Raw genomic sequence first — 25,167 nt, forward strand, 5'->3', positions numbered from 1 at the left:
CTCAAGAGATGTTCAAAAGGAAATGGGGACAGTACAGGCTCATACATTCCCTTAGGGTGAAATGTAGGACGTCTAGGAATACTCAGAACTGGATAAGGATCAAAGGAGGTCCAAGTGCAGTGTAGAAGGTCCAGGGGACATCTTAAGAAAACACACCGGCAGGTAAAATTCAGGAGAACCCCAAGATATTCAAGGAGCAGAGGTCAACCAGGGAAAGTTTAGGGCCCACTGGGACTAAGAGGGCAATTTAAATGCAGAGCAAGAGGAACTGGTGGCGTGCTAAACAAGTACTTCACATCTGTGATAACAAAGTGTGGAGCTGGATGAACAGAGCAGGCAAGCAGCATCTTCAGAGCACAAAAGCTGACGTTTCAGGCCTAGACCCTGAAACGCCAGCTTTTGTGCTCCGAAGATGCTGCTTGGCCTGCTCTGTTCATCCAGCTCCACACTTTGTTATCTCGGATTCTCCAGCATCTGCAGTTCCCATTATCTCTACTTCACATCTGTTTTGACTTTCAAGGAGGAGGATGTAGGTATGGAATTCAGGGAGAGGGACTGTGAGGTCTTTCAGCAGAATAAAATAGGGAGTGAGGATGTATTGGAAGCTTTGACAGACTTAACAGTGGATAATTCCCCAGGTCCAAATGAATTGCATCCCAGCCTCTGCAGACAATGAGGGAGAACTATACTGGGGCCTGACCCAAATTTTTAAATTTCTCTCTGGCCACAAGGGAGGGGAGAGGAATAGAGGACAGCTAATATGGGCTCACTTTTCAAGAAGGGTGGTAGGGATAAACCAGGGATTTACAGATCAGCGAGTCTCACATCAGTGGAAACTACTGGAAAACATTGCAAAGGAGAAAAATAACATCCAGTTGGGAGAGGCAAAGTTTGATCAGAGACAGTTGACTTTGTCAGGATGTGGTCATGGGAGTCACATAATGAAGGAGAAAGCACTTAATATCCAGAGCAGCTTGGTAAAATGAATCCAAAATTAGCTTAGTGGTATGAAACAGAGGTTGGTGGTGGAAGGCTGTTTAAATGACTGGAGGTGGGAAACCTCAACCTTTAAAAAGTACGTTGATGAGCACTTGAAATGTTATAAGCAGCAAGGCTATGGGCCAAGCACTGAAAAGTGGGATTAGCATGGGTAGATGGGCACAGACTTATTGAGACAAATAACCTCTTCTGCGCTGTACGATTCTATAACTTGAGTATCTTTTTTGCCAGGTATGGGATTTGGAACAAAGGCAAATTATGCTGATAGCAGCATCACCATGACCTACAAAAACAGCAACATAGATAGAAGGGCTAAACAGCTGCTTCATTGCTTTGTCAAGGAGTAATGGTCATATGTCAGGATATCTTAAGTGCAGGGTGACAAAATTTCAAATATCTTTTTGGTAAACATCATACATGGATGGCATTCAACAGTACTGAATTCTGTTCAACGAAACAATAGTTTTGTACATCAATGCTACTGTTACAGACACATTTTTGTAACACACGAATAGAACTGTAGCATTATCCCAATCCAACAAACCAATGAACAGTTTCATCAATAGTTGGCAAAGACCTACTCTAGGACAAAGCTGCCCATTTGACAAGCATACATTCATTATCTTGAATATTCAATTCACTCCATCACTGATACGCAATGGCAGCAATTTATACCATCTACATTGGGAATTGAAGCAACCCACCATCACCTTCTAAAACCCACAACCTCTATCCCCTGGAAAGATAACAGCATCAAGTGCATGGTAACACCACAATCTACAGGTCACACACCATCCTGACTTAGAAAATGTATTGCCGTTCCTTTATCATCACTGGGCCATAATCCTGGAGGAAAAAGTAGGCTTACCATATACAGAAAAAACATCTTTTATTTCTTTCTCTATGACTCTTAGAGCAGCTTCAATACCATATGTGTTGGCAAAGGCATGGATGTCATTTGAATACAAGCGATTGAGGTCCAAAGTCTAAATGGAGGGAAACAAAAGGAGTCAGAGAACATGAGTGACAGCTCAGAAACCTGAAATTAAATTTATTCTCACCATAATACAACCAACTATTAATTGGACACTCCTTGTTCTTTTTAATCTGCCATCCTTATTTACACAGACATAAGATTTCACAAGATTCACAGGCCTGTCAGATGAAGTAGGAGGGGGGAGACTTGTAGTGAGGCCACACTCTGTCAAAACGTAAAACCAAATTTATTTGATTACGTTTGGTATATCGAAAGTAGGTGAGACTGGAAAAGCCACATTTATTGTTTCTAGTTTCTCTACGTCTTGCTAGGTTCCCTTCAACAGCCCCTCTGGATTCTTCCTCCATCTCTTTCCCTCTGATTCCATTCCTTCTTTAAATCACAGTCTTGTCATGCATTCACCATACTCACTGACCTTCCACTCTCTTCTGCTAAACAAGTAATGGTTAGCTAAGAACTCTGTTTTATCCGTTACACCCTTGTCTCAATGAACTTTGGGCATGGCGTGACATTGAACACTCTTCTTCTATTGCCTTCATCTGTGTGCCCACTTCTAGGGTTAGAGGGCCTCTCTCCCTTTCACCTGGACCTCTCTTTGCCCTCATATGTGCATTTGATCTCTTCAGCAAGAACTGTTAACATGATATTACCTTCATTAATTTCTCTGTTCTCTTCACCTACTCTAAACTTGCTTCTCTCCGAACTTGCCTCACTCCCTTCTTTCAGGTCCAACTCTGACTTTGTTATCAAATCAACTGAAAGGGTGGTATTGTTGTAATATGGCATATCGATCTCCGCCTCACAGAGGCTCAGCGTCAACTGCAAACACCTCCTCCTATCTTCCTCTGGACCATGACCCCATCACTGAGGATCAAGTTGTGTTTCCAGGACTATCACTGACCTCATTTCCTTTGGAAGCTTCCCCCACAGCTTCCCACCTATTAGACCCCCAACCCCTCACTTTTACCTTCTTCCCAAAATCCACAAAAAAGGTCTGCTGAGGTATACCTATTATTTCAGTTGGAAAGGAACAAGCTGAAATTATTTCCTCCTATCCTAACCATATTTCCCCACCTTGTACAGTCTCTGTCCAATCACATTCATGATTCCTCTAAAGGTTTACCTCAGTTCCACAATTTCCATTTCCCTGACCCAGTCATCTCCTTTTCACTACGGACATGAAATCCCTCTAGACCTGCATCCCATCAGGATGGATTGAAGGCTCCATTCTTTTTCTCTGAAAACGGGCCTGGACAGTTCCCATTCACCACCATCCTTCCTTTTTTATCTGACTGAATTTGTCCTCACTTTGATCAATTTGTTTTTCTCGTCTCATGAACATGCATGAGTCCCAGTTGTGCCCATCTCTTTGCAGGTATGGCGAACATTCCTTATTTCAATCCCATTTGGGCCCCCACCCAGAGCTTTCACCAGTATATTGGTGACATTACTGGGGCTGCATTTTATTCCCATTCAGAATTGGAAAAATTAATTAGTTTTACTTCCAATTTCAATCTTTGTCTCACCTTCACCTGGTTCATCTCTTCACTCCCTTTCCTTGAGTATTCCACTGCCATTTCAGGAGAAAAGGAAGCTCATCTATATCCATTACAAACCCACCAATCTCGCCTTGACTATATTTCCTCACAAAATGCTTCCTGGAAAAACTTCAATCCATATACCCAGTTTCTTGACGCCTCATAGTACTTGTTACAATGATGTAACTAGGCACGGGGGTGCTTTCACATGTCTTCTTTTCACCTTATCTAAGGAATCCCATTCCCCACCCCAACACTGTTGACAGCTCCCTCAGCTGTATACGACCTTATTTCAGTAATTCCTCCCCACCCCTCACAAAAATGATACAAGTCTCTTTGTCTTCACTTTCACCCCACCAGCCTCTAAATTCAAAGGATCATCCTCTAAAACCTCCAGCGGGGTAGCACAGAAAAAACACATTCCCTCCTCCTTTCTCATGTCAGCATCCCTCCTGATGCCACAGTCAACTCCTCCTTCACTCCTAAGATATCCTCAACCCCTCATAACACCTGCCCATGCAATCACAAAAGGCGTAACACTTATCCCTTTACCTCCTCACCACCAAACACTTCAAACACAGCTTCTTGTTGAAGTAGAAATTTACTTGTACTTCTTGTGTACTGTATTGGCTGCTCTGAATTCAGCCTACTGTACACTGACAAGGCTAAACATAGACTGGAGACTGTGTAAGAATGAGCCCAACCTTCCAGTTGCTTGCCATTTCAATACACCATCTTGCTCCCATGTTAACATTTCTGAGCAAGGCCTGCTAAAGTGCTCTGCCGTGTAAATTTGATAAATTGTCATTATTTTCAGAAAAATATAGTTTTGTTGTGTCCTATTACAATATCTTTGTTAGAAACTACATGGAGAAAGCCTGCAGAATGCTGCAGTGCAGAAGAATCCACACAACCTTGCTAAAGAACCGCAGAAGATTAGAAAATAAAATCAACAAATTCTAGAGAATCTCAGTAGGCCTGGCTGCATCTGTGGAGAAAGAGAATTAGTGGTTTGATGCACTTGCTCTTTGACTCAACATTGAGTTAAACAACTTATAACCATGAGCACTGATCTCCACTTTGATGACAACCCCCTCACATGTCTTGACTGCATGGGTTAGTTCTCAAAAGAACTAACCTTTTAACATAACGAAATGTGAGGCTGGATGAACACAGCAGGCCCAGCAGCATCTCAGGAGCACAAAAGCTGACGTTTCGGGCCTAGACCCTTCATGATGAAGGGTCTAGGCCCGAAATGTCAGCTTTTGTGCTCCTGAGATGCTGCTGGGCCTGCTGTGTTCATCCAGCCTCACACTTCATTATCTTGGATTCTCCAGCATCTGCAGTTCCCATTATCACTGACTTTTTAACATGTCTACATCTACTGTTTATTGCTGTTACCATGAGCACCCTCATCTTTCGCTCAACTTGCTCCTCCTCGTGTTGTCAACAATTTTGATTTTCCAGCACTCTTCAATTCTGAGACTCGTACTGAACTCAAACCACTAACACTGTTTCTCCACAGATGCAGCCAGGCCTACCAAGATTCTCCATCATTTGTTGATTTTATTTTCTAATCTTTTGCGGTTCATTAACAAGATGTGTAGATTCTTCTGCACTGCAGCATTCAGCAATTATTTTCCACGTGGTTACTTACAAAGATATTGTAATAGGACACAAAAACAAAACCTTGTCATTATTTTCAGAAAAATAATGTATCAGCATTACAGAATAGAACAACTCTCGTGCTTTGGGAGAATGTCAAAGCAAGAACCAGGGAAAAAAAGCACAAGAGATCATTACACTTCTCAACCAAGAGTTCATTCAGTCACTGGAGATATATTAAAAATTAGAAAGCAAAAAACAAAGCGCCATTTCCCTGAAAAGGTCACAGCACTGCATAACACATTATGTTATCAGAGAGGGCCATTACAATTAGTCATTGAAATAGTTTCTGAACTGTGAAAGAGTGATCCAGTATACAAATGTCCTATTCATCCTAATGTGGCTGCTCTTTGTTAAAGCTATTCAATTACTTTCACATCAGGCTATGGAAAGATAGCACTTCTTCCAGCTTAAGTATAAAATCATGGGTGTCTCCAGCACAAAAATAGGTCAACTCAGCCCAACATGACCTTTGAAAAAACAAGTATGCATCCAACTTTCTTTTCGATACGGTTCGTTTCTACATTTACCTCCCACCACATTTTTGGCCTGAGAAAGACCACATTGTGACAGAGTCAGCATGCATGTATAAGAAAGGATAAATAACTGCCAAAGGTGCAAACCGCATTGCTTGATGCATCAATTGCACCAAGACAATTAGCAGCTATGTACAGGCTCATTTTAGCACAATCTCTGCCTAGTCAGTCAGTTGTAGAAGCACAGAGGCTAAGAGATGACAAGCTGGTGCTATGGTGCTACATCAGGGAGAGGGAGTTATCTGGTCACCGTTTTTCAGAAAGGCAGTCACACTCCCTTAGATTAATTACCTCAAATTTGGTCAATGATCAGGAACAGGAAGGGTGTGACTACAAATTAGGCAGCTAGAGGGGTCCAGAAGGTAGCACTGTAGGATTCTCAGTCCATGTCCAACAGATTCAAGATACTTGCTTTGTGTGGTTGAGAGCAGGGTCTGTACAGAGGATGAACAAACTGACCACAGCACTGTAGCAGAAGAGTGCTATTCAAGTGGGCGAAGTAAGGAGAAACTTAATCATAATTGTGAATATTACAGTAAGGTGAGTAGACATTGTTCTCTGTAGACATGAAATGCATTGATGATAATATTCCAAAATTCCCTGGATTCTATTAAAGTTCCAGCAGATTGGAAAAATGCTAATTTAACCCCTTTGTTCATAAAGGGAGGGAGGCAAAGACCAACCAGTTAGTTTAATATCCATCATTAGGAATTTGTTGGAATCCATTATAAAAGAAATAGTAACAGTCCATTTGGAAACACAATGTATACCACGGCTTAATGAAGGTTATATCATGCTTGATTAATTCGCTAGAGCTCTTTGGAGGAGGAGACTGGCAGATTTTTTTAAAATGAGTAATGGATCAAAGGGTTACTGGGAGAAGGTGGGGAAGTGGAGTTGAGATAGAGACAAGGCCTGAAATAGAATGGATGTGGAGAAGCTGTTTCCAATAGTCAGAAAGACTAGGACCTGAGGGCTTATCCTGAGATGAGGAGGAACTTCTTCAGCCAGAGGATGGTGAATCTGTAGAACTCATTGCCACAGAAGGCTGTGGAGGCCAAGTCATTAAGTGCATTTAAGCCAGAGGTGGATATTTTCTTGATTAGTAAGGGGATCAAAGGTTACAGGGAGAAGGGAGAACAATGGGGTTGAGAAACAGATCAGTCACAATTGAATGTGGAGCAGACTCAATGGACAAAATGGCCTAATTCTGCTCCTATATGGTCTTAAGGCTATCAGCCATGATCATGTTAAATGGTGAGCAGGTCTGAAGGGCTGAATTGCCCACTCTAGCTCCTCGTTCTGATTTTTTTAAAAATGTGAGTAACAGCAACCTACTTTCATCAGAAACTGGGCAGAAATCAATGTTTTTCTGGAGGGTTTGTTATTAAAACAAACACATTTTGTTGAAGCATTTCTTCTTGAAGAATAGAAATTCTTAGGAAAACTAACTATAAACTGCATGAGAGGAGAGTGTTGATTGGTTGACAAGTGAAATCTGATTGGTAGAGGTGTAACCATAATCAGCTGGGCTCACAATTTGGTGCACTTGCATGTACTGCAAACGAAATTTTGGAAAAAAAGAGGGTCCTACTCTTTGCAGTAAGAAACATGTTTCAACTAGCAAAATAGGCGATAGCCACTCACTTTCATTTCACAGCAGAAGGCCTTCATCAAGAGATAACCTGAGTTAAATTTAACAAAGCCTGGCTGTTAATTGTCAAGGGACATTAATGGGACCATTCTCCATGATAATCACTCTGCAGAGTCCACTTGCCAATCAATCTGCAATCTCCACAATGCAGTATGCATGTTGGTTTTCCTCCTGAATTTGCATTCATGTGAAACATCCTGACGAGTACAAGACAAAAAGCTTGAAGAAAAGCTCAATTCGTGACAAATGACTGCACCTCCGAGTCGCGAACCACTTGAACTCCCCCTCCCACTCCTTGGGAGACATGTCCATCCTAGGCATCCTCCAGTGCCACAGTGATGCCACCCGAAGACTGGATGAACAGCACCCTCGTATTCCACTTGGGAGCCCTGAAGCCCAATGGTCTCAATGTGAGCTTCACAAGCTTCAAAATCTCCCCACCCCAACCTCATCCTAAGACCAGCCCAGCTCATCCACGCCTCCTTGACCGGTCCATCTTCCCTCCCACTGACCTGCCCCTCCCTCCTAGCTGACCAACCCCCATCCCAACTCCCTTAGGTATACTCACCTTTACTGGCTCCATCCCTGCCTCCTTGACCTGTCCGTCCTCTCTCCACCTATCTGCTCCCCGATCCAATTTCCATCATCGCCTCCCCCTCTGTTTATTTCAGAGTCCTCTTCCCCACCCCCATTTCTGAAGAAGGGGCCAGACCCGAAACATCAGTTTTCCTGCTCCTCTGATGCTGCCTGGCCTTCTGTATTCATCCAGCTCTACACTTTGTTATCTCAGACTCCAGCATCAGCAATTCCTTTTATCTCTCTTTTAAAAAAGTGACTTTTTTCCACAATTTGCATGTTATGTACTACCTACGATGCTGCCTGGCCCGCGGTCTTCATCCAGCTCCACACCTTGTTATCTCGGATTCTCCAGCATCTGCAGTTCCCATTATCTCGGACTACTTTTCTGGTCTGGTTTTCAGCATTGTGTTTTAGTCTAGTATTATCACTGTTTATATTAAAAATGGCAAAATCAAAACAATTTACAAACCTCAATAATGTTTAGCACCATTCCCAAGAAATGCCATTCAAATGTTAAGAGAATGGTTGAAATATTCTGCGCTAATAAAGGTTTCTTGCGAAGTTAACCTCCAGGCATTCCTATCTGCCTGAAGTTGATCAATGGCAGCTGCCTTATCCTAGCTATAAGCATACAGCAAAATAGAGTTACCAGCTTAAATCAGGAGGAGATAGAGATACTGGTGGATTTCAAATTGCTTGTAGTAGTAGGACTGCAGGGTTGAAGAAGAAAGGTAGTTTATCATTTTGTAATACTTACTAACAAATTCTTAAGTTCAAATGCAGCTACACCTGAACCAGTTTTACCTGACCCTTTCCAAGTTACAATAGTACCAGACAAGACATTGCACTTACATCACCATATTTGAACATTTCAGTGAAATTTACTCCCTCTGTGTTCAAAACCGATTCCTTCTTTCCTCTCCTGTTGGTTGTTTCATTTAAGAGGCAACGGGTGATTCCTCTAGTTTCACAGACAACTGCATTTTGTGCTATTGACATCACCAATGAGGACAGGTCAAAATGCACTTTCATAATGGGAAGCTTGAGGTTAACCTGCAGGACAAATATTTAATTATTGGAATGTATTTAATTGCATGTTTCAACAAGAGTAGAGCATCTTTTAATTACTAACTCAGAGTTAGCATCGACAGAAATTTTATTGGTCCAAAAGCAGTTGTTCACATACATAAAAAGACTAAATTTTCTTCCTGCCTATTAATTTTGTTAAAATTCAATTTTAAACTAACTTTAAATGCAATCATGGAGATTGCATTAACATGTTTAATAATGTTGTGTTTTCACTTTGTGGGATATTTGTGTGTATGAAACTTCACAGATCACATATAACATTCAAAGCGTTCAAGGATATGTAGATTAGGTGGGTAATGGGGGGGGGGGGGGAATGGGGATGGGGATGGGTCTGGGTGGGATGTTCCAAAGGATAGTATGGACTTGTTGGGCCAAAGGGCCTCTTTCCACACTGTAGGGATTCTGTGATTAAGTCATGTTCCCACTCATGTTTCCCTAACAGATCTTGGTAACAGTTCTCCACCAATGAGTCAAGAACAATTTTCATAACTCCAACCCAACAAAATTTTTTTTAAAAATTGGATTATAAGAACCATAGACAATAATGATATCTAGGTTTGCAAGCTGAAACATGGTTGTAGCTACTGGATAATGGACAACCCTATTAAAGGCACTGTTACTAGGTAGTGGATTGTGGAGTCTGGTGGGCTGCACACTATAATGTCACTCCTTTAAGGACTATGTTAACCAAAACCGCTGAGCAGAAATCAGAGCAAGGACTTGCAATGGATCATGGACTTGCTTGCCTTGATTCTGTTGTCTTCTGGCATGGATTCTGATCTTAACCTCATCATTTGAGAAGGTGTAAGAGAAAGCCAAGGAAGGCAGTAAAGTCCAAGAGTTTCCAACATCAACTGCAGGGAAAAATCATATGTTGAACCATATCTCTGCATTTTTATTTGGCTTAAAGGAACAGTGGGATGTGAAGATGCAAATGCTTCTTTCATCATTGTATCAGTCAAATGACAAGGTTAGGGTGACATGAGCCCCAAGGAATCATACCAATTCTGCCTTCTGCTGCCATTACAGATGTGGGACTGAAAATTCTACATCCAGAGGCAATAAATTACCTTGAACAAGGCGGTTGCTGGAAAATGGCTTCTTTGTGAAAGGTAAAAGTCTACAATTTTTAAGCACGATTCCCTGCCCATCACACTCAAAAGAGCAATAAGGTATCACACTGAAATCCCTGAATCGTTAGGGATGAGACCCAGGGAGGGCTCAAATAAAATGAGCACTTCCCCCTCCTTTATACAAATTACCCATGTCTGAGGTGTTAGAGGGTTGCTTTTGGGGATGGGAATGGAGTGTCAAAGCTGGGAAAGACTGGCAGCCAGGTGTCCTAATCCACTGTACAGCAAACCTTCAGGAGTTGCCAGCTACACAATCCACTTTAGCAACGAAGTGCAAGCTTAACTTCAAGAAACCTTTTAGTCATAAAAAAATTTGACTAAGTTGAATGGCAAGACAGTTTGAGAATAGTTTGTTCCATTATTTTCTACTGTCAATTTTGACTGAAGTAGTCAATGTTTCATGGATTTAAAAACGCTGTTGCAGCACTTCCATATCTATGGCTGGGCACACAATAGTCAGCAGCAAGAATGTTCACAAGTTCACAGATGTCTGAAGTCCTAATGGGAATCAAATCTTGAAGATGTATGTTAACTTGCTGCTACCAATAAATTGTAAGCTCACTATCTAAATTGGACTGTTTATCTAAATGAGTCCTGGATGAGCAGAAAGCTCCTCCAAGTATTGGGAAGACCAAAATACTGACCTTAGTTTCCACCACAACTCCATTCTCTAGCTGTGAATTCCACTACTGTAACTGGCTGAAGCTGAATCAGACTGTTCACTTCTTCAATTCATACCATTGCCCAGATGGCCTATTTCCACCATTGTAGCATCACCTGACTCTGCTCCAGGAATCCGGGTTACTTCTATTCTTGAGTGATCTGTTGTACTCCTGCTGGCCTTCCAGCTACCACCCTCCATAATAGTGAGGTTATCCAAAACTTTGCTCCCTAAGCCCTAATGTCCTGTTCCACTATCACCTGTGTGGCCACTGGCCCTACATGGGTTCCCAGTCATGCAAAGTCTTGATATTAAAATTCTCATTCTTGTTTTCAAATCCCTCTTTATAGCCTTCATCCTCCCTATCTCAATCTCCTCTAGCCCAAAAAGCCTTCAGATACCTGTGGCTCCTCTATCTGGTTGGCCTGGGCATCCCAGGCTTCAGTCAATCTACATTTGTTGTGTCTAAGCTCTGGAATACCCTCCCCATATCTCTATCTTGCCACTACTCTTTCCTCCTGGAAGATGTTTCTTATAATAAGCTTTCACGGTCAACGTTCTGGCCATCTATTTTATCAATTCCTTATGTGGCGTGGTATCAGGATCTATTCAACAATGCTGCTGTGAAATGTTTTAAGACGTTTTGCTTTATTGAACAGCCTATGAACACAACTTATTGTTGCTTTACTGAACAAATACAGTGCCATTTCAGATGCCAAACCAGTGATAACTGGCAGTACACTGCAGTAATTGTTGAAATATTTTCCATTCTACTCATCTTGATTTGACCACCCTTTCCCATCCACAATCTATCACAACCGCTTATAACAATAGCTACTGTATTGGTTGAAGACTGACTATACACAAGAAAATCTTTGAACTAAATCCATTTTTATAAAAAACAAGTTAATTTTTTGCATTTTCTACAGAGTCAAAGAATGGACAGCACAGAAACAGATCATGTGGTCCAACTTGTCCAGGCCAACCAGACTCCCTAAATTAATCTAGTCCTATTTGACAGCATTTGGCCCATATCCCTTTAAACCCTTCATAATCATGTACCCATCAAGATGCTCTTTAAATTGTACCAGCTCCCACCATTTCATCTGGCAGCTCATTCCATAAACGTATCACCCTCTGCATGAAAAAGGTGCCCCTCAGGTCCCTTTTATAACTTTCACCTCTCATTTAAACCTATGCCCTCGAGTTTTAGACCTGGGAAAAAGTTCTTGGCTATTCATCCTATCCATGCTGCTAGTGATTTTATAAACCTCTACTATGTTTTCCTGCAGGAGTTTCTGATCTTACCTCACACCAAAGACTGTCTGCTGCATCATATTTATAATCTTCAATAGCAGAATGTAAATTCAACACTGATTTCACTCTCAGCTCATCCATAGTCTCTGTGGCAGCCTGCTTTCTTCTCCTCTTTTCTTTGGTGATTTTAGTAAAATTACAAGGATTTTCCAAAAGGTTTTGATCTGTGACTTCATTTTGCTCGCTACGTGAAAAATCTTCATCATCTTTTTCTTCTGGTTCATCTGCACTATCTCCAGCCTCCTCCTCTTCGCTGTCATAATCAATCTAAAATACAACCATAAATAGGAAAATAGTGAAATTATTAACTCATACACATGGAGCAGTGGGAGTGTTCATCACCTAACTGCTACTGAGCCATACAGAGCAGGAATGAGAGATAATGGGAACTGTAGATGCTGGAGAATCCAAGATAATAAAATGTGAGGCTGGATGAACACAGCAGGCCAAGCAGCATCTCAGGAGCACAAAAGCTGACGTTTCGGGCCTAGACCCTTCATCTGATGAAGGGTCTAGGCCCGAAACGTCAGCTTTTGTGCTCCTGAGATGCTGCTTGGCCTGCTGTGTTCATCCAGCCTCACATTTTATTATCTCAGAGCAGGAATGATTCAGGTTTATAACCCTCATCCTACTTTTTCATTTGAATTTCATCAAGCCCTTATTGAAGTTTTGGCTCAGATCAAATTTGATCTTAATTTTAAAAGTGAACACCCAGGCTGGAGGAATATTTATCTTTGCCCAAAATTCATTGCTGACTTATTGGCGGATCACAGCTTTAGCAGCAGAGGATTATTGCCTCAAAACATATCTGGTCAACTTAATTTACACTAAGAATACCTGGTGCGATGAAAACTCGATCTGTAAAGCTGATTCAAGAATCTTTGTTACACATAAATTATGTAGATACACAGGGGAGGAATTTAATGCCCTCCTCCTTGAGGTAACCTCCCTGCTTATACAAGCTTGCATCTGTGCACGTTGCTTTTAACCAGCTGAAATTGAAGGCATTGGATGTGGACCTCCACTGTTTCCTGCCTCCCTCAGATTTAGCTTGTGGTGGGAAGTTTCATAAACTGCCTTGTCACCCTGCCATCAACTGAATGGCTTCTTCAAGCTGCTGCCCTGGTATTAACACAACAGCAGGCAGGGCCTGACCATGTGAGGAGTGTAATTGGGGGTCCTTTCAAGGTTCCAGAGTGGGGTGGGTGATGGTCCCTTGTTCAAAGGCACTCAGTTCCTGATCAAGGAATCCAGCATGATGGCAACAGAGTGTCATGGTACTGGCTAAGATCCTGCCCATGCTGAAGACACCAATGGCCAATGAGCCGCACCTCACAACTCCACCCAGGCTATCAACTGTCAGTGGCATGGGATCCACCAATGATGTTAGACCTCATCTGGGTATTGTAATGGCACTCACTGCTGGGCCTGCAATTTAGTATATCCACTAGTCTCTAGTTGGTCAACATCTCTTGGCAGGAAGACCTTCCACTCTTGAGGTTCTGTCTAATTAGCTGTTCAGGAGGTGAACTTTCTTCTCCAGTCTACTGACAAGACCTACGTTCCCTTATTGAGACAGTGCCCAAAGAATGGAACTTCAAAATCTGTCCCAAAAACAAAAAAAAACAACTCTCTAAGAAATGTCAAAAAAATGACTTTCCAAGCTTTATCCTGAACATAAGAATGCTTCTAGTGATGTGAAAGGGTCTGGCCCTGACATTAAGGCAGCATTTCACCAGGAGTGGCATCAAGAAGTCTGAACAAAACCAGAAACAATGGGAACCACGGAGAAAACTCTCCATTGTTTGAAATTATGCCTGGCACAAAAGAAGACACTTATGGATGTTGGAGGCCAATCACTTCAGACCCAAGACATCTCTACAGGAGTTCCTCAGGATAGTATTCTAGGCCCAACCTGCTTCAATGACTTTCTCTTCATCATAGAAGTCTGAAGTGGGGATCGTTGCTAATGAATGCACAATGTTCAGCACCATTCATGACTCTTCAGATAACAAAGCAACCCATATCCATATGCAGAAAGACCTGGACAATACCCAGGCTGGCAAGTGGCAAGTAACATTTCACTACACAAGTTCCAGACCCTAAACTTCTTCACTAAGAGGGAATCTAACCACCACTCCATGAGATTCAATGGCATTGCCATCACTAAATCCCCCAATAACAACATCCTGGGGATTTACCATTGACCAGAAACTGGCTAGGTCAACTATGTAAATACTATGATTACAAAAGCAGGTTAGAGGGTAGGAACTCTGGTAGAGATTAACTCACCTCTTGTCTCCCAATGTCTGTCCAGCACACACGGCACAATTTAGGATTGGGACAAATACTTCCCACTTGCCTGGATGAGTGCAACTTTAACAACACTAAAGAAGCTTGACACCACCCATGACAGAGTTGACCCCTCAACTGGAGTCTTATCCATGTTCAAATGTCAATCCCTTCACAATAAAAACAGTGAGTGCCATCAACAATATGCACTATAACAAGTCACTAAGGCTCTCTCTTCCTCAACCGCTTCTGTCAAACATTGCTTTTCCTCACTGTCACTGGGTCAAAACTCAGAAGATCCTTGCTAACTGCATTCCCTACGACCCAAGGATGACAGTAGTTCAAGAGGAAATTGTGTCATGACCACCTCTAAGGCAATGAGGAATGTGCAATAAATTCTGAGTTAGCCAACAATCCTCATATCCCATGAAAGCATTCTTCTTTGTTTAAATTTGGTGTGGGGCAGGTGGTAAAAGGTGACAGAATTTTAACATGAATGTTGAAAATAATTTAGATCTCAAAAACCTCAATTCTACGAAATGAAAACCAACTTGACCTAATTACCTTAACTCATTGCAATGATTATGTTCGGATTGAACTGAAAGATACTGACCTCAGGGATTGCAAGTAAACATTGTTGCAGTATATTAAGTTTTAAAATTGTATGATAGATAATCACAATATCGGCAAAGAGTTCATTTAGCTTAATGCCAAATCACACTCCTCATAATTCAGGTACAATTTGCCTTGTTATACCTCCTCCTCCTGTTTTTCACGCCTTTTAGCTTCGGTTGCATCAGCATCTCCTTCTTCTGCTTCAGCATCAATGATTGGAGACTCATCTTCACCCTGAACATCATGGTCATCCTCCAGCTTTAAACAAAAAGTGTATGATGTCAAAACAAAGGGTAAAAACCTATGACAATCTCAAACCAAAACTTCTGACCAAATTATTTCCTCAAGAGATGCAATACAATAAGAACACACCAATCATATTACAAAGGTAATAAAAAGAAAAAGTAAAGACTCGATATCCAAGCATACATTGCAATCACGGAAAAGTAAACAAAGTCATTGAGCCATAGCAATATACAGCACACAAACAGACCCTTCAGTCCAACTGGTCCATGCTGACCAGCCAAAATTAATCTAGTCCCATTTTCGAGCATTTGGCCCATATCCCTCTAAAGCCTTCCTATTCAGATACCCTTCCAGTGCCTTTTAAATGTTGTAATTGAACAAGCCTTCCTCCTCCTCTGGCAGCTCATTCCATACACTGATCACGCGCTGCATGAAAATGTTGTCTCTTAAGTCCCTTCCATATCTTTCCTGTTTCACCTTACACCTATGCCTTCTACTTTTGCACTCTCCCACCCCTGGGAAAAGATCTTGTCTATTTACCTTATCCATGCCCCTCATGATTTTATAGACCTCGATATAATCACCCATCAGCTTCTGACATTCCAGGGAAAATAGCCCCAGTCTATTCAGCATCTCCTCATAGTTCAAGCTTTCCAACCCTGGCAACATCCTCGTAATTCTTTTCTGAACCCTTCCAAATTTCACAACATCCTTCCTATAGCAGGGAGACAAGAACAGCATGCAGTATTCCAAAAATGGCCTAAGCAATGTCTTGTACAGTCACAAGATGACCTCCCAACTCCTATACTCAACACACTGACCAATAGAGGCAAGCATTCCAAGTGCCTTCTTCACTGTCCTATCTACCTGTGACTCCACTTTCAAGGAACAATGAACCTGCATTCCAGGGTCTCTTTGTACAGCAACACTCCCCAGGATCTTACCATTAAATGTGTAATTCCTGCTCTGATTTCTTTTTCCAACATGTAGCACCTCACATTTGTCGAAATTAAACTCCATCTTCTCCTCCGTGGCCCATTTGATCAAGGTCCCGTTATAATCCGAGGTAACCTTCTTCGCTGTTCACTACACCTCCAAATTTGGTGTCATCTGTAAACTTACTAGCCATACCTCCCATGTTTAAACCCAAATCATTTATATAAATGACGAAAAGCAGTGGACGCAGCACCGATCCTTGCAGCACACCACAGATCACAGACCTCCAGTAAATATGATTTGATAGCCATTACTTCGGTGGGGCTGCAAGATGACCAGGACTGTGTCCTGAATATTTTTCTGACTCTCAAGAAGAATAGGAAGCTAAGCAAATATAGACAGGCAGCATTGCTAATCAAAGATGACATATGTGCAATCGCTAGTGATGACCTTGCCTCAGAAGATCAGGATGCAGAATTAGTTTGGATAGAAATAAGGAAAATAAAAGGTAAGAGGCCAACCGTGGGAGCAGCCTACAGGACCTTTAACATTAAGGTGTCGGTCAAAAAAAAAGCACCAGAAGAAATATTAGGTGCTTGTGACGAAAGGATGAAAATAATCATGGGTGGCTTTAATCTACACAAAATGGAAAACTGGAATTTCAGATTGATAATAGTAGCCTGGATGAGTAATTCATCAACATTCAAGGTGGTTTCTTAGAACAACATGTTGTGGAACAGACCAGAGGGTCTATGAGATTTTGTACAGTGTAATGTGACAGGATTAGTTAATGACCATGTAATTAAGGCACCTCTAGGTAGCAGTGGCTATGACATGATTGAATTTTACGTCCAGTTTTAAAGGGAGAATACTGGGTCTAACACCAGCATTTTAACTTCAACGAGGACCCATCGGTGGGCAAGAAAGCTGAGCTAGATGATGTGAACTGGCATACTAGACTAGGAAATAGATCACTAGAGAAACAATGAAAGATAATTTAAAGAGACACTACAGAATACTTAGAATAAGTATATTCCTGCTATAATGGTAAGTTCTAAAGGGAGGACACACCATTCATGGTTAACTAAAGAAGTCAGGCACAGTATCAAACTTAAGGAAAATGCATATAACTACAAAGATGAGTGAAAAATCAAATGGCTGATTAGAACATAGAGGAAGGCTGAAAATGACAAAAAGGTTAATCAAGAAGAAGACAAAGAATATAAGTAAAAGCTAACTAGAAATGTGAAAAAGCATAACAAGAGTTTCTACAGATATTTCAAAAAGGCAAAGTGAAAGTAAAGAGAGGTGGGTGCTCCAGAGTGAGAGGTGATCTACAGTAATAACCGATAATGAGATGGTAGATGAAAAGAAATACTCTACTTCTGTTTTCATGACGAAAGATACAAAAAATTCCAGTAATGGCTGTAAATTAGGAGGTGAAAAGATAGAAAGGAATTTAGTGAAATTACAATCATTTGTGAAGTGGCAATAATGAAACTGATAGAGTTACAGGCTGATAGGTTTCAGGATCCACATGGGCATTATCGTTGGGTCTTAAAAGAGGTGACCAATGATGCAGTGAATGCCCTGGTGTTAAATTTCCAAAATTCTCTAAATTCAGAAAAAGTTTCATCTGACGTGAAACTAGCAAACATAACTGCGCAAATATAAAACAAAAAAATCTGCATAAATGAACCATTGCCGGATTGGCGGATTGTGACGAGTGGAGTTCCACAGGAGTCTGGGCTGTGGGCTCAGCTTTTCTCAATTGACATCAATGAGTTAGATGACAGCAAAATCATGGAGCTAAATTCGCAGACCATATGAAGGTAGGTAGGGCAAATACCTTGTTTCCAAGATGGCAGTGGAGTAGGACACTTCACCCGGAGCTCATTCACTCCATCCATTTCTTTCTTTTTCTCTCTTTTGTGTTTTTTAATTTGATACCATACTCAATTTCCACAGCTAGCCAAAGAAAGGGTATCCTACTTCCAGCATCTCTTTCTCAAGGCAATATACCTTGATTCTGAAATCTCCCTAAATATGCCTGCCATCGTTTCTCTACCATCTTATCTCTTAATGTTTCTTCCCTGTCCAGTTTAGCCAACATGTCTTCAATAATTGAAACAGAAGCAACTACAAGGGTAGGAGGGAGATAGTAGGAACTGCAGATGCTGGAGAATCTGAGATAACAAGGTACAGAGCTGGGTGAACACAGCAGGCCGAGCAGCATCAGAGGTGCAGGAAGGCTGACGTTTCAGGCCTAGATCCGTCTTCAGAAAGATTTCTGAAGAAGGGTCTAGACCCACGTCGTCAGCTTTCCTGCTCCTCTGATGCTGCTTGGCCTGCTGTGTTCATCCAGCTCTACATCTTGTTATCAGAAGGATGGGATATTAATTTCAGACCAAAATTTTCACACTAGAATTGAATGTGAAACAGTATTATGCTATCAGTACACGTACCTAAAGGATCACTTACAATGGGATGACGATTTAATCCTGTCTTATTACACATTAAGGTCTTCAACAGTCCATTCCCTGATTGGATTTAGAATATACTTTTCTAAGGGCCTGTTCAAAACAACATTAAGAACTAATCATTCAGGCTATTTGATTGGCGTATTCTATAAGAAGATTAAAATGCTCCAATTATTGGACCACCTTTCTTAAAAGCTGCCAACTGTTCACTGATTTATACTGTCTTACAATGTAGCTACAAAGAGAAGGCCTATAAACAACTTCCACTAGTGACATCTTCCCTTTGCTTTTTCTGAACTCACCTAAACTGTTTGCGTATATTAAATCGACCAAACTAAAACCATCTTTACTGAAATGAAAACAAAGGGCTGCAGAAATTCAGCAGGTCTGGCAACATCTTTAGAGAGAAACAGAGTTGACATTTCAAGTCTGAAACAGTCAGGGTTAAGACTAGGGCTTGATATCAGACTCAAAGCGTTTACATTGTTTGCCTCTCAACAGATGCTGCCAAACCTGCTGACTCTTCCTAGCATCTGTTTTTATTTAGGCCAGGTATAACTTTTATTCTTCCTTTCTGAAACACTAGCTGCTTTCTAAGTTAGAAAGCACACAGCAACAGATATAAAGAACTTAAATAAATTAAAAATATAGTTTTAGTTCTGGATTACAATATTTTTTGTTAAGAGTTTAGAAAATAAAATAGTGCAGCCCAGGAGCAGCTCCATGTCTGTAACAACCATCATGCCATTCTAAACTAATCCCATCTGCCTGCATGTGGTCCGTATCCCCACTACTCCCTGTCTGTTCATGCATATCTAAATGCCTCTTAAACGTCATTATTGTACATGCTTATATTGCCTCCCTTAGCAGCATGTTCCAGGCACTTACCACCCTCTGTGTAGAAGACTTGCCACATTCATCTCCTTGAAACGCACCCCCTCCCACGGTAAACTTATGCCCCCTAGTATTTGATATTTCCATCCTGGGAAAAAGACTCCAACTATTCAACCAATCCTTGCCTGTCAATTTTATTTGCTTCTGGATGCGAGTTTGCTCGCTGAGCTGGAAGGTTAGTTTTCAGATGTTTCGTCACCATTCTAGGTAACATCAGTGAGCCTCCGGTGAAACACTGGTGTTATGTCCCGCTTTCTATTTATCTGGTTAGGTTTCCTTGGGTTGGTGATGTCATTTCCTGTTCTTTTTCTCCGAGGATGGTAGATTGATTTGGAGCCAATGTGTTTGTTGATGGAATTCCGGTTGGAATGCCATGCTTCTAGGAATTCTTGTGCGTGTCTCTGTTTGGCTTGTCCTAGGATGGATGTGTTGTCCCAATCAAAGTGGTGTCCTTCCTCATCTGTATGTAAGGATAAGAGTGTTAGTGGGTCATGTCGTTTTGTGGCTAGTTGATGTTCATGTATCCTGGTGGCTAGCTTTCTGCCTGTTTGTCCAATGTAGTGTTTGTCACAGTTCTTGCAAGGTATTTTGTAGATGACGTTCGTTTTGCTTGTTGTCTGTATAGGATCTTTTAAGTTCAGTAGCTGCTGTTTTAGTGTGTTGGTGGGTTTGTGGGCTACCCTGATGCCAAGAGGTCCGAGTAGTCTGGCAGACATTTTGGAAATGTCTTTGATGTAGGGGAGAGTGGTTATGGTTTCTGAGCCCGTTTTGTCTGTTTGTTTGGGTTTGTTGCTGAGAAATCGGCGGACTGTGTTCATTGGGTACCCGTTCTTTTTGAATACGCTGTATAGGTGATTTTCTTCTGTTCGTAGTTCCTCCGTGCTGCAGTGTGTCGTGGCTCGTTGGAATAACGTTCTAATGCAGCTTCGTTTGTGGGTGTTGGGATGGTTGCTCCTTTAGTTCAGTATTTGGTCCGTATGTGTTGTTTTCCTGTAGACGCTAGTTTGAAGTTCCCCATTGGCTGTTCGCTCTACTGTGACATCTAGGAATGGCAGTTTGTTGTTTTCCTCCTCTTTTGTGAATGTTATGCCAGTAAAGGGTATTATTGATGGTCTTGAATGTTTCCTCTAATTTGTTTTGTTTAGTGATGACAAAGGTGTCATCCACATAGCGGACCCAAAGTTTGGGTTGGATGATTGGCAGAGCTGTTTGTTCGAGTCTCTGCATTACTGCCTCTGCTGAGAACCCTGATATTGGAGATCCCATGGGTGTTCCGTTGGTTTGTCTGTAGGTTTTGTTATTGAAAGAGAAGTGGGTAGTGAGGCATAGGTCCACTAGCTTGAGAGAGAGATAATGGGAACTGCAGATGCTGGAGATTCCAAGATAACAAAATGTGAGGCTGGATGAACACAGCAGGCCAAGCAGCATCTCAGGAGCACAAAAGCTGATGTTTCGGGCCTGGACCCTTCATCAGAGAGGGGGATGGGGAGAGGGAACTGGAATAAATAGGGAGAGAGGGGAAGGCGGACCGAAGATGGACAGTAAAGAAGATAGGTGGAGAGAGTATAGGTGGGGAGGTAGGGAGGGGATAGGTCAGTCCAGGGAAGACGGACAGGTCAAGGAGGTCGGATGAGGTTAGTAGGTAGATGGGGGTGCGGTTTGGGGTGGGAGGAAGGGATGGGTGAGAGGAAGAGGGAGGCAGAGACAGGTTGGACTGGTTTTGGGATGCAGTGGGTGGGGGGGGGGGGGGGGGAGAGCTGGGCTGGTTGTGTGGTGCAGTGGGGGGAGGGGACGAACTGGGCTGGTTTAGGGATGCAATAGGGGAAGGGGAGATTTTGAAACTGGTGAAGTCCACATTGATACCATTAGGCTGCAGGGTTCCCACGCGGAATATGAGTTGCTGTTCCTGAAACCTTCGGGTGGCATCATTGTGGCAGTGCAGGAGGCCCATGATGGTCATGTCATCTAGAGAATGGGAGGGGGAGTGGAAATGGTTTGCGACTGGGAGGTGCAGTTGTTTGTTGCGAACTGAGCGGAGGTGTTCTGCAAAGCGGTCTCCAAGCCTCCGCTTGGTTTCCCCAATGTAGAGGAAGCCGCACCGGGTACAGTGGATGCAGTATACCACATTGGCAGATGTGCAGGTGAACCTCTGCTTAATGTGGAATGTCATCTTGGGCCTGGGATAGGGGTGAGGGAGGAGGTGTGGGGGCAAGTGTAGCATTTCCTGCGGTTGCAGGGGAAGGTGCCGGGTGTGGTGGGGTTGGAGGGCAGTGTGGAGCTTGCCTCTCCCTCACACAAAGCAATGCTCACTATCCCTGTTGAGTCTAAACTTTTCCAAATGCGAGTAAATACTGTCCCAAAGAATCTGCTCCGACAATTTCCCCACTACTGATGTAAAGATCACTGGCCTATAATTTTCTGGATTATCACTGTTGCCCTTCTTAAACAAAGGAGCAATATTGGCTATTCTACAGTCTTCTGGGACCTCATCTGTGGCTAAACAAGAAACAAAGATCTCTGTCAAGGCCCCAGCAATCTCCTCCTTTGCGTCCCTCAGTATCCTGGGATATATCCTGTCAGACTCTGGGAACTCAGCCACCTTCAAGGCTTTTCAAGACACAAATCCATCTCCTTCTTGATATCAAGATGTCCCAGATTATCAGCGTACCCGTCCCTAATCTTACCATCCTCCATGTCCTTCTTGTTGGTGATTAGCAATACAAAAATCTCATTAAGGATCTCACCCACTTCCTCTGTCTCCACGCATAAATTCCCTCTGTCCTTTAGTGGACCTATCCTTTCCCTAGCTAGCATTTTGCTGATAATTTTACATATAAAATGCCTTGGAATTCTCCTTAATCCTACATTTCTTGGCACCTTTTAGCTGTCCTAATTCATTGCTTAATTTATTTCCTGTTTATTTTATATTTCTCAGCAGCTTTTTCATTTCCAATTTTTTAGAACTTGTACATAAACTCAATATTTCTTGTCATCCAGGGTTCCAGAATTTTGGCATTCTTCTCTCGCATCCTCACAGAAACATGCTGGTTTGGAACTCTGTCAACTGGCCTTTAAAAGATTCCCACATATCAGATATGCATTTACCCTCAAACAGCTGCTCCCAACCTAACTTCTCCAATTCCAGCAAAATACTGTTACAATTACCCTTCCCCAAATTTAATGCTGCCACCTGGGCACTTCTTAACTATCTCAAAACTTAGGGAATTCTGATGTTCCTAAAGTGTTCCCCCACTCAAATTTCAATGACCTGGCCAGGCTCATTCCTCAATATAAGGTTTAATACCACCCTTTCCCTGTTTGGATTATCCACATATTGCTTCAAGAAACCCCTCCTGGATGCACCAAACAAATTTTACTCCATGTAGGCCTTGGCACTAAGGGAGGTCCCAGTCAATATTGAAAAAATTAAAAATCACCCATTACAACATATTTCTATCATCTGCTTACATATCTCTTCTTCTGTCCCCCACTAGCTACTGGGAGGCTTATAGTATGACACCATCATTCTGATTGTACCTTTCTTATTCTTCGAGTTCTACCTACATGGCCTCGCTGCATAAGCTGTTCAAGATATCCTCTTTTTGTGCAGCAATACATTATACATAAAACTGGAGCTTATAAATTAAAGGTCCAACATTTTAAAATCAATCAAGCATGACATTTAGCCCCTAAATATAATATGTACACAATACGAGTTTATGACTTTAGAAAAATGTGTAATACGCAAATCAGCATACAATGAACCTCTGTAAAAGTGCTGGTCTTACCTGTTTCCCTTCATTCTCTCCAGAGTCCTGATCTAGATCCTTCTGTGTGGCTTTCCTGACATTGACAACTTTAAATGAACCCAGCTTGGCACTCTTCTTTTTGATGCCATCAAGGAGCAATTGGAAAAACCTGACACAAATTGAGACAAACAACAGAAATCTTCTGTAAGAAAGGTCTGCAGCCTAATCATTTAAAAATCTCAGGCATGTACTGACTATGACTGATATGATATGGAAAACATTGTTTCCTTATTATTCTGCAGAATGTATCAGGCACATTTAAACCATTTAGCCCAATGATCCAAGTTTTATTCTCCAAATTTGCCTAAGTGGTGGACTCTTGAAATCTGGAGTTTACGGAGCTAATAAGATGCCTATGTATTACTGGCAGATAAACAAACGTGATGAAGCTACTTATAACCACTTCGAAAAAGTAAACACAAAATTGCACATACTTGACCATTTTATGGTCGACAGTGGTTCTCTTGAGATCAGATATGAAACCGCTGGCCAAATGAGTTTGCAACCACAAAAAAAAGCACAGGACCACATATTCAAATTATTTTCTCAGGACCTTGAGTTTCAGTGCAAATGTGGAATGCATCATCTGCATTGCATTCTTATACAATTAAGAACACCACAGTTAAGATCAAACAATTTTTAATGTGATCCCTTAACAGTTAAAGCACGATCCATATGATTTACTTAACTTCACCAGCAAATTAATCAGTCCTATGAGATGATAAGACTTAGAAAGAGAAGTAGGATATTTGTTACTTTGGCCCATTCCACCATTCAATAAGATCACAGCTGATCTAACAATCCTCAACTCAATTTTATTGTCTTATCCCCAGAACCCTCGATTCCCTCAGTGATTAAAAATATTTATCTCAACCATGAATATATTTAATGACCCACCTATGGATGATTACGGGATAGCGTAGGGGGAGTGACTTAGATTAGTTCACAGGTCGGCGCAACATCGAGGGCCGAAGGGCCTATTCTGTGCTGTATTGTTCTATGTTTTATATTCTGCAGTAAAGAATTCTGCAGCTTCACTATCTTTGGGAAATATTCCTCCTCATCTTGGTCTTAAATGGCTGACTCTGTGATTATGCCCTCTGGTCCTAGATTCTCACACATAGGGAAACAAACTCTCCAAATCTGCCTTGTCAAGTTATGTAAAAATCTTGCATGTTCCAATAAGATCTCCTCTATTCTTCAAAACTTCCAATAAATATAAGTCCAAACTACCCACCATCTAATATGAAAATCTCTCCACACTCAGAATCAGCTTAGTGAAGCTTCTCTGGGCTGCCTCCAATGCCACCACAAGTTTCTTAGATAAGGGAACTAAAACAATTCACAGTATTCCAGCAACGTTCTCTCCTGCACCGCACAGTTGCGCAGCCACTAAGACTTCTACACACATCAAAAATAGTGACGAAGGATGCTGTAGGTTGCAGAATAGTGACGAAGGATGCTGTAGGTTGCAGAGAGACATAGGTAAGCTGCAGAGCGAGGCTGAGAGGTGGCAAATGGAGTTTAATGCAGACAAGTATGAGGTGAGATGCACTTTGGTAGGAGTAACCAGAAGGCAAAGTACTGGGCTAATGGTAAGATTCTTGGTAGTGTAGATGAGCAGAGGGATCTCGCTGTCCATGTACACAGATCCTTGAAAGTTGCCACCCAGGTTGACAGGGTTGTTAAGAAGGCATAGTGTTTTAGCTTTTATTAATAGAGGGATC

At 41.8% G+C, this 25,167-nt stretch overlaps 1 protein-coding gene across 2 annotated transcripts in view; it reads right to left on the reverse strand.

Moving 5' to 3' along the window:
- The window catches only part of polr1a (RNA polymerase I subunit A), a 132,284-nt gene that overhangs the window by 11,068 nt on the left and 96,049 nt on the right, over window positions 1-25,167 (reverse strand). For both annotated transcript variants that reach the window (XM_059650164.1, XM_059650156.1), the window contains exons 28-32: window positions 23,420-23,549; window positions 15,217-15,333; window positions 12,160-12,435; window positions 8,821-9,021; window positions 1,868-1,985 (exon numbers count right to left, since the gene is read on the reverse strand). In XM_059650164.1, the coding sequence (XP_059506147.1) occupies window positions 1,868-1,985; window positions 8,821-9,021; window positions 12,160-12,435; window positions 15,217-15,333; window positions 23,420-23,549 (842 nt within the window). The remainder of the gene's footprint in view (window positions 1-1,867; window positions 1,986-8,820; window positions 9,022-12,159; window positions 12,436-15,216; window positions 15,334-23,419; window positions 23,550-25,167) is intronic.

This window comes from Stegostoma tigrinum, chromosome 1 (assembly GCF_030684315.1).
Source record: "Stegostoma tigrinum isolate sSteTig4 chromosome 1, sSteTig4.hap1, whole genome shotgun sequence".
NCBI lineage: Eukaryota > Metazoa > Chordata > Chondrichthyes > Orectolobiformes > Stegostomatidae > Stegostoma > Stegostoma tigrinum.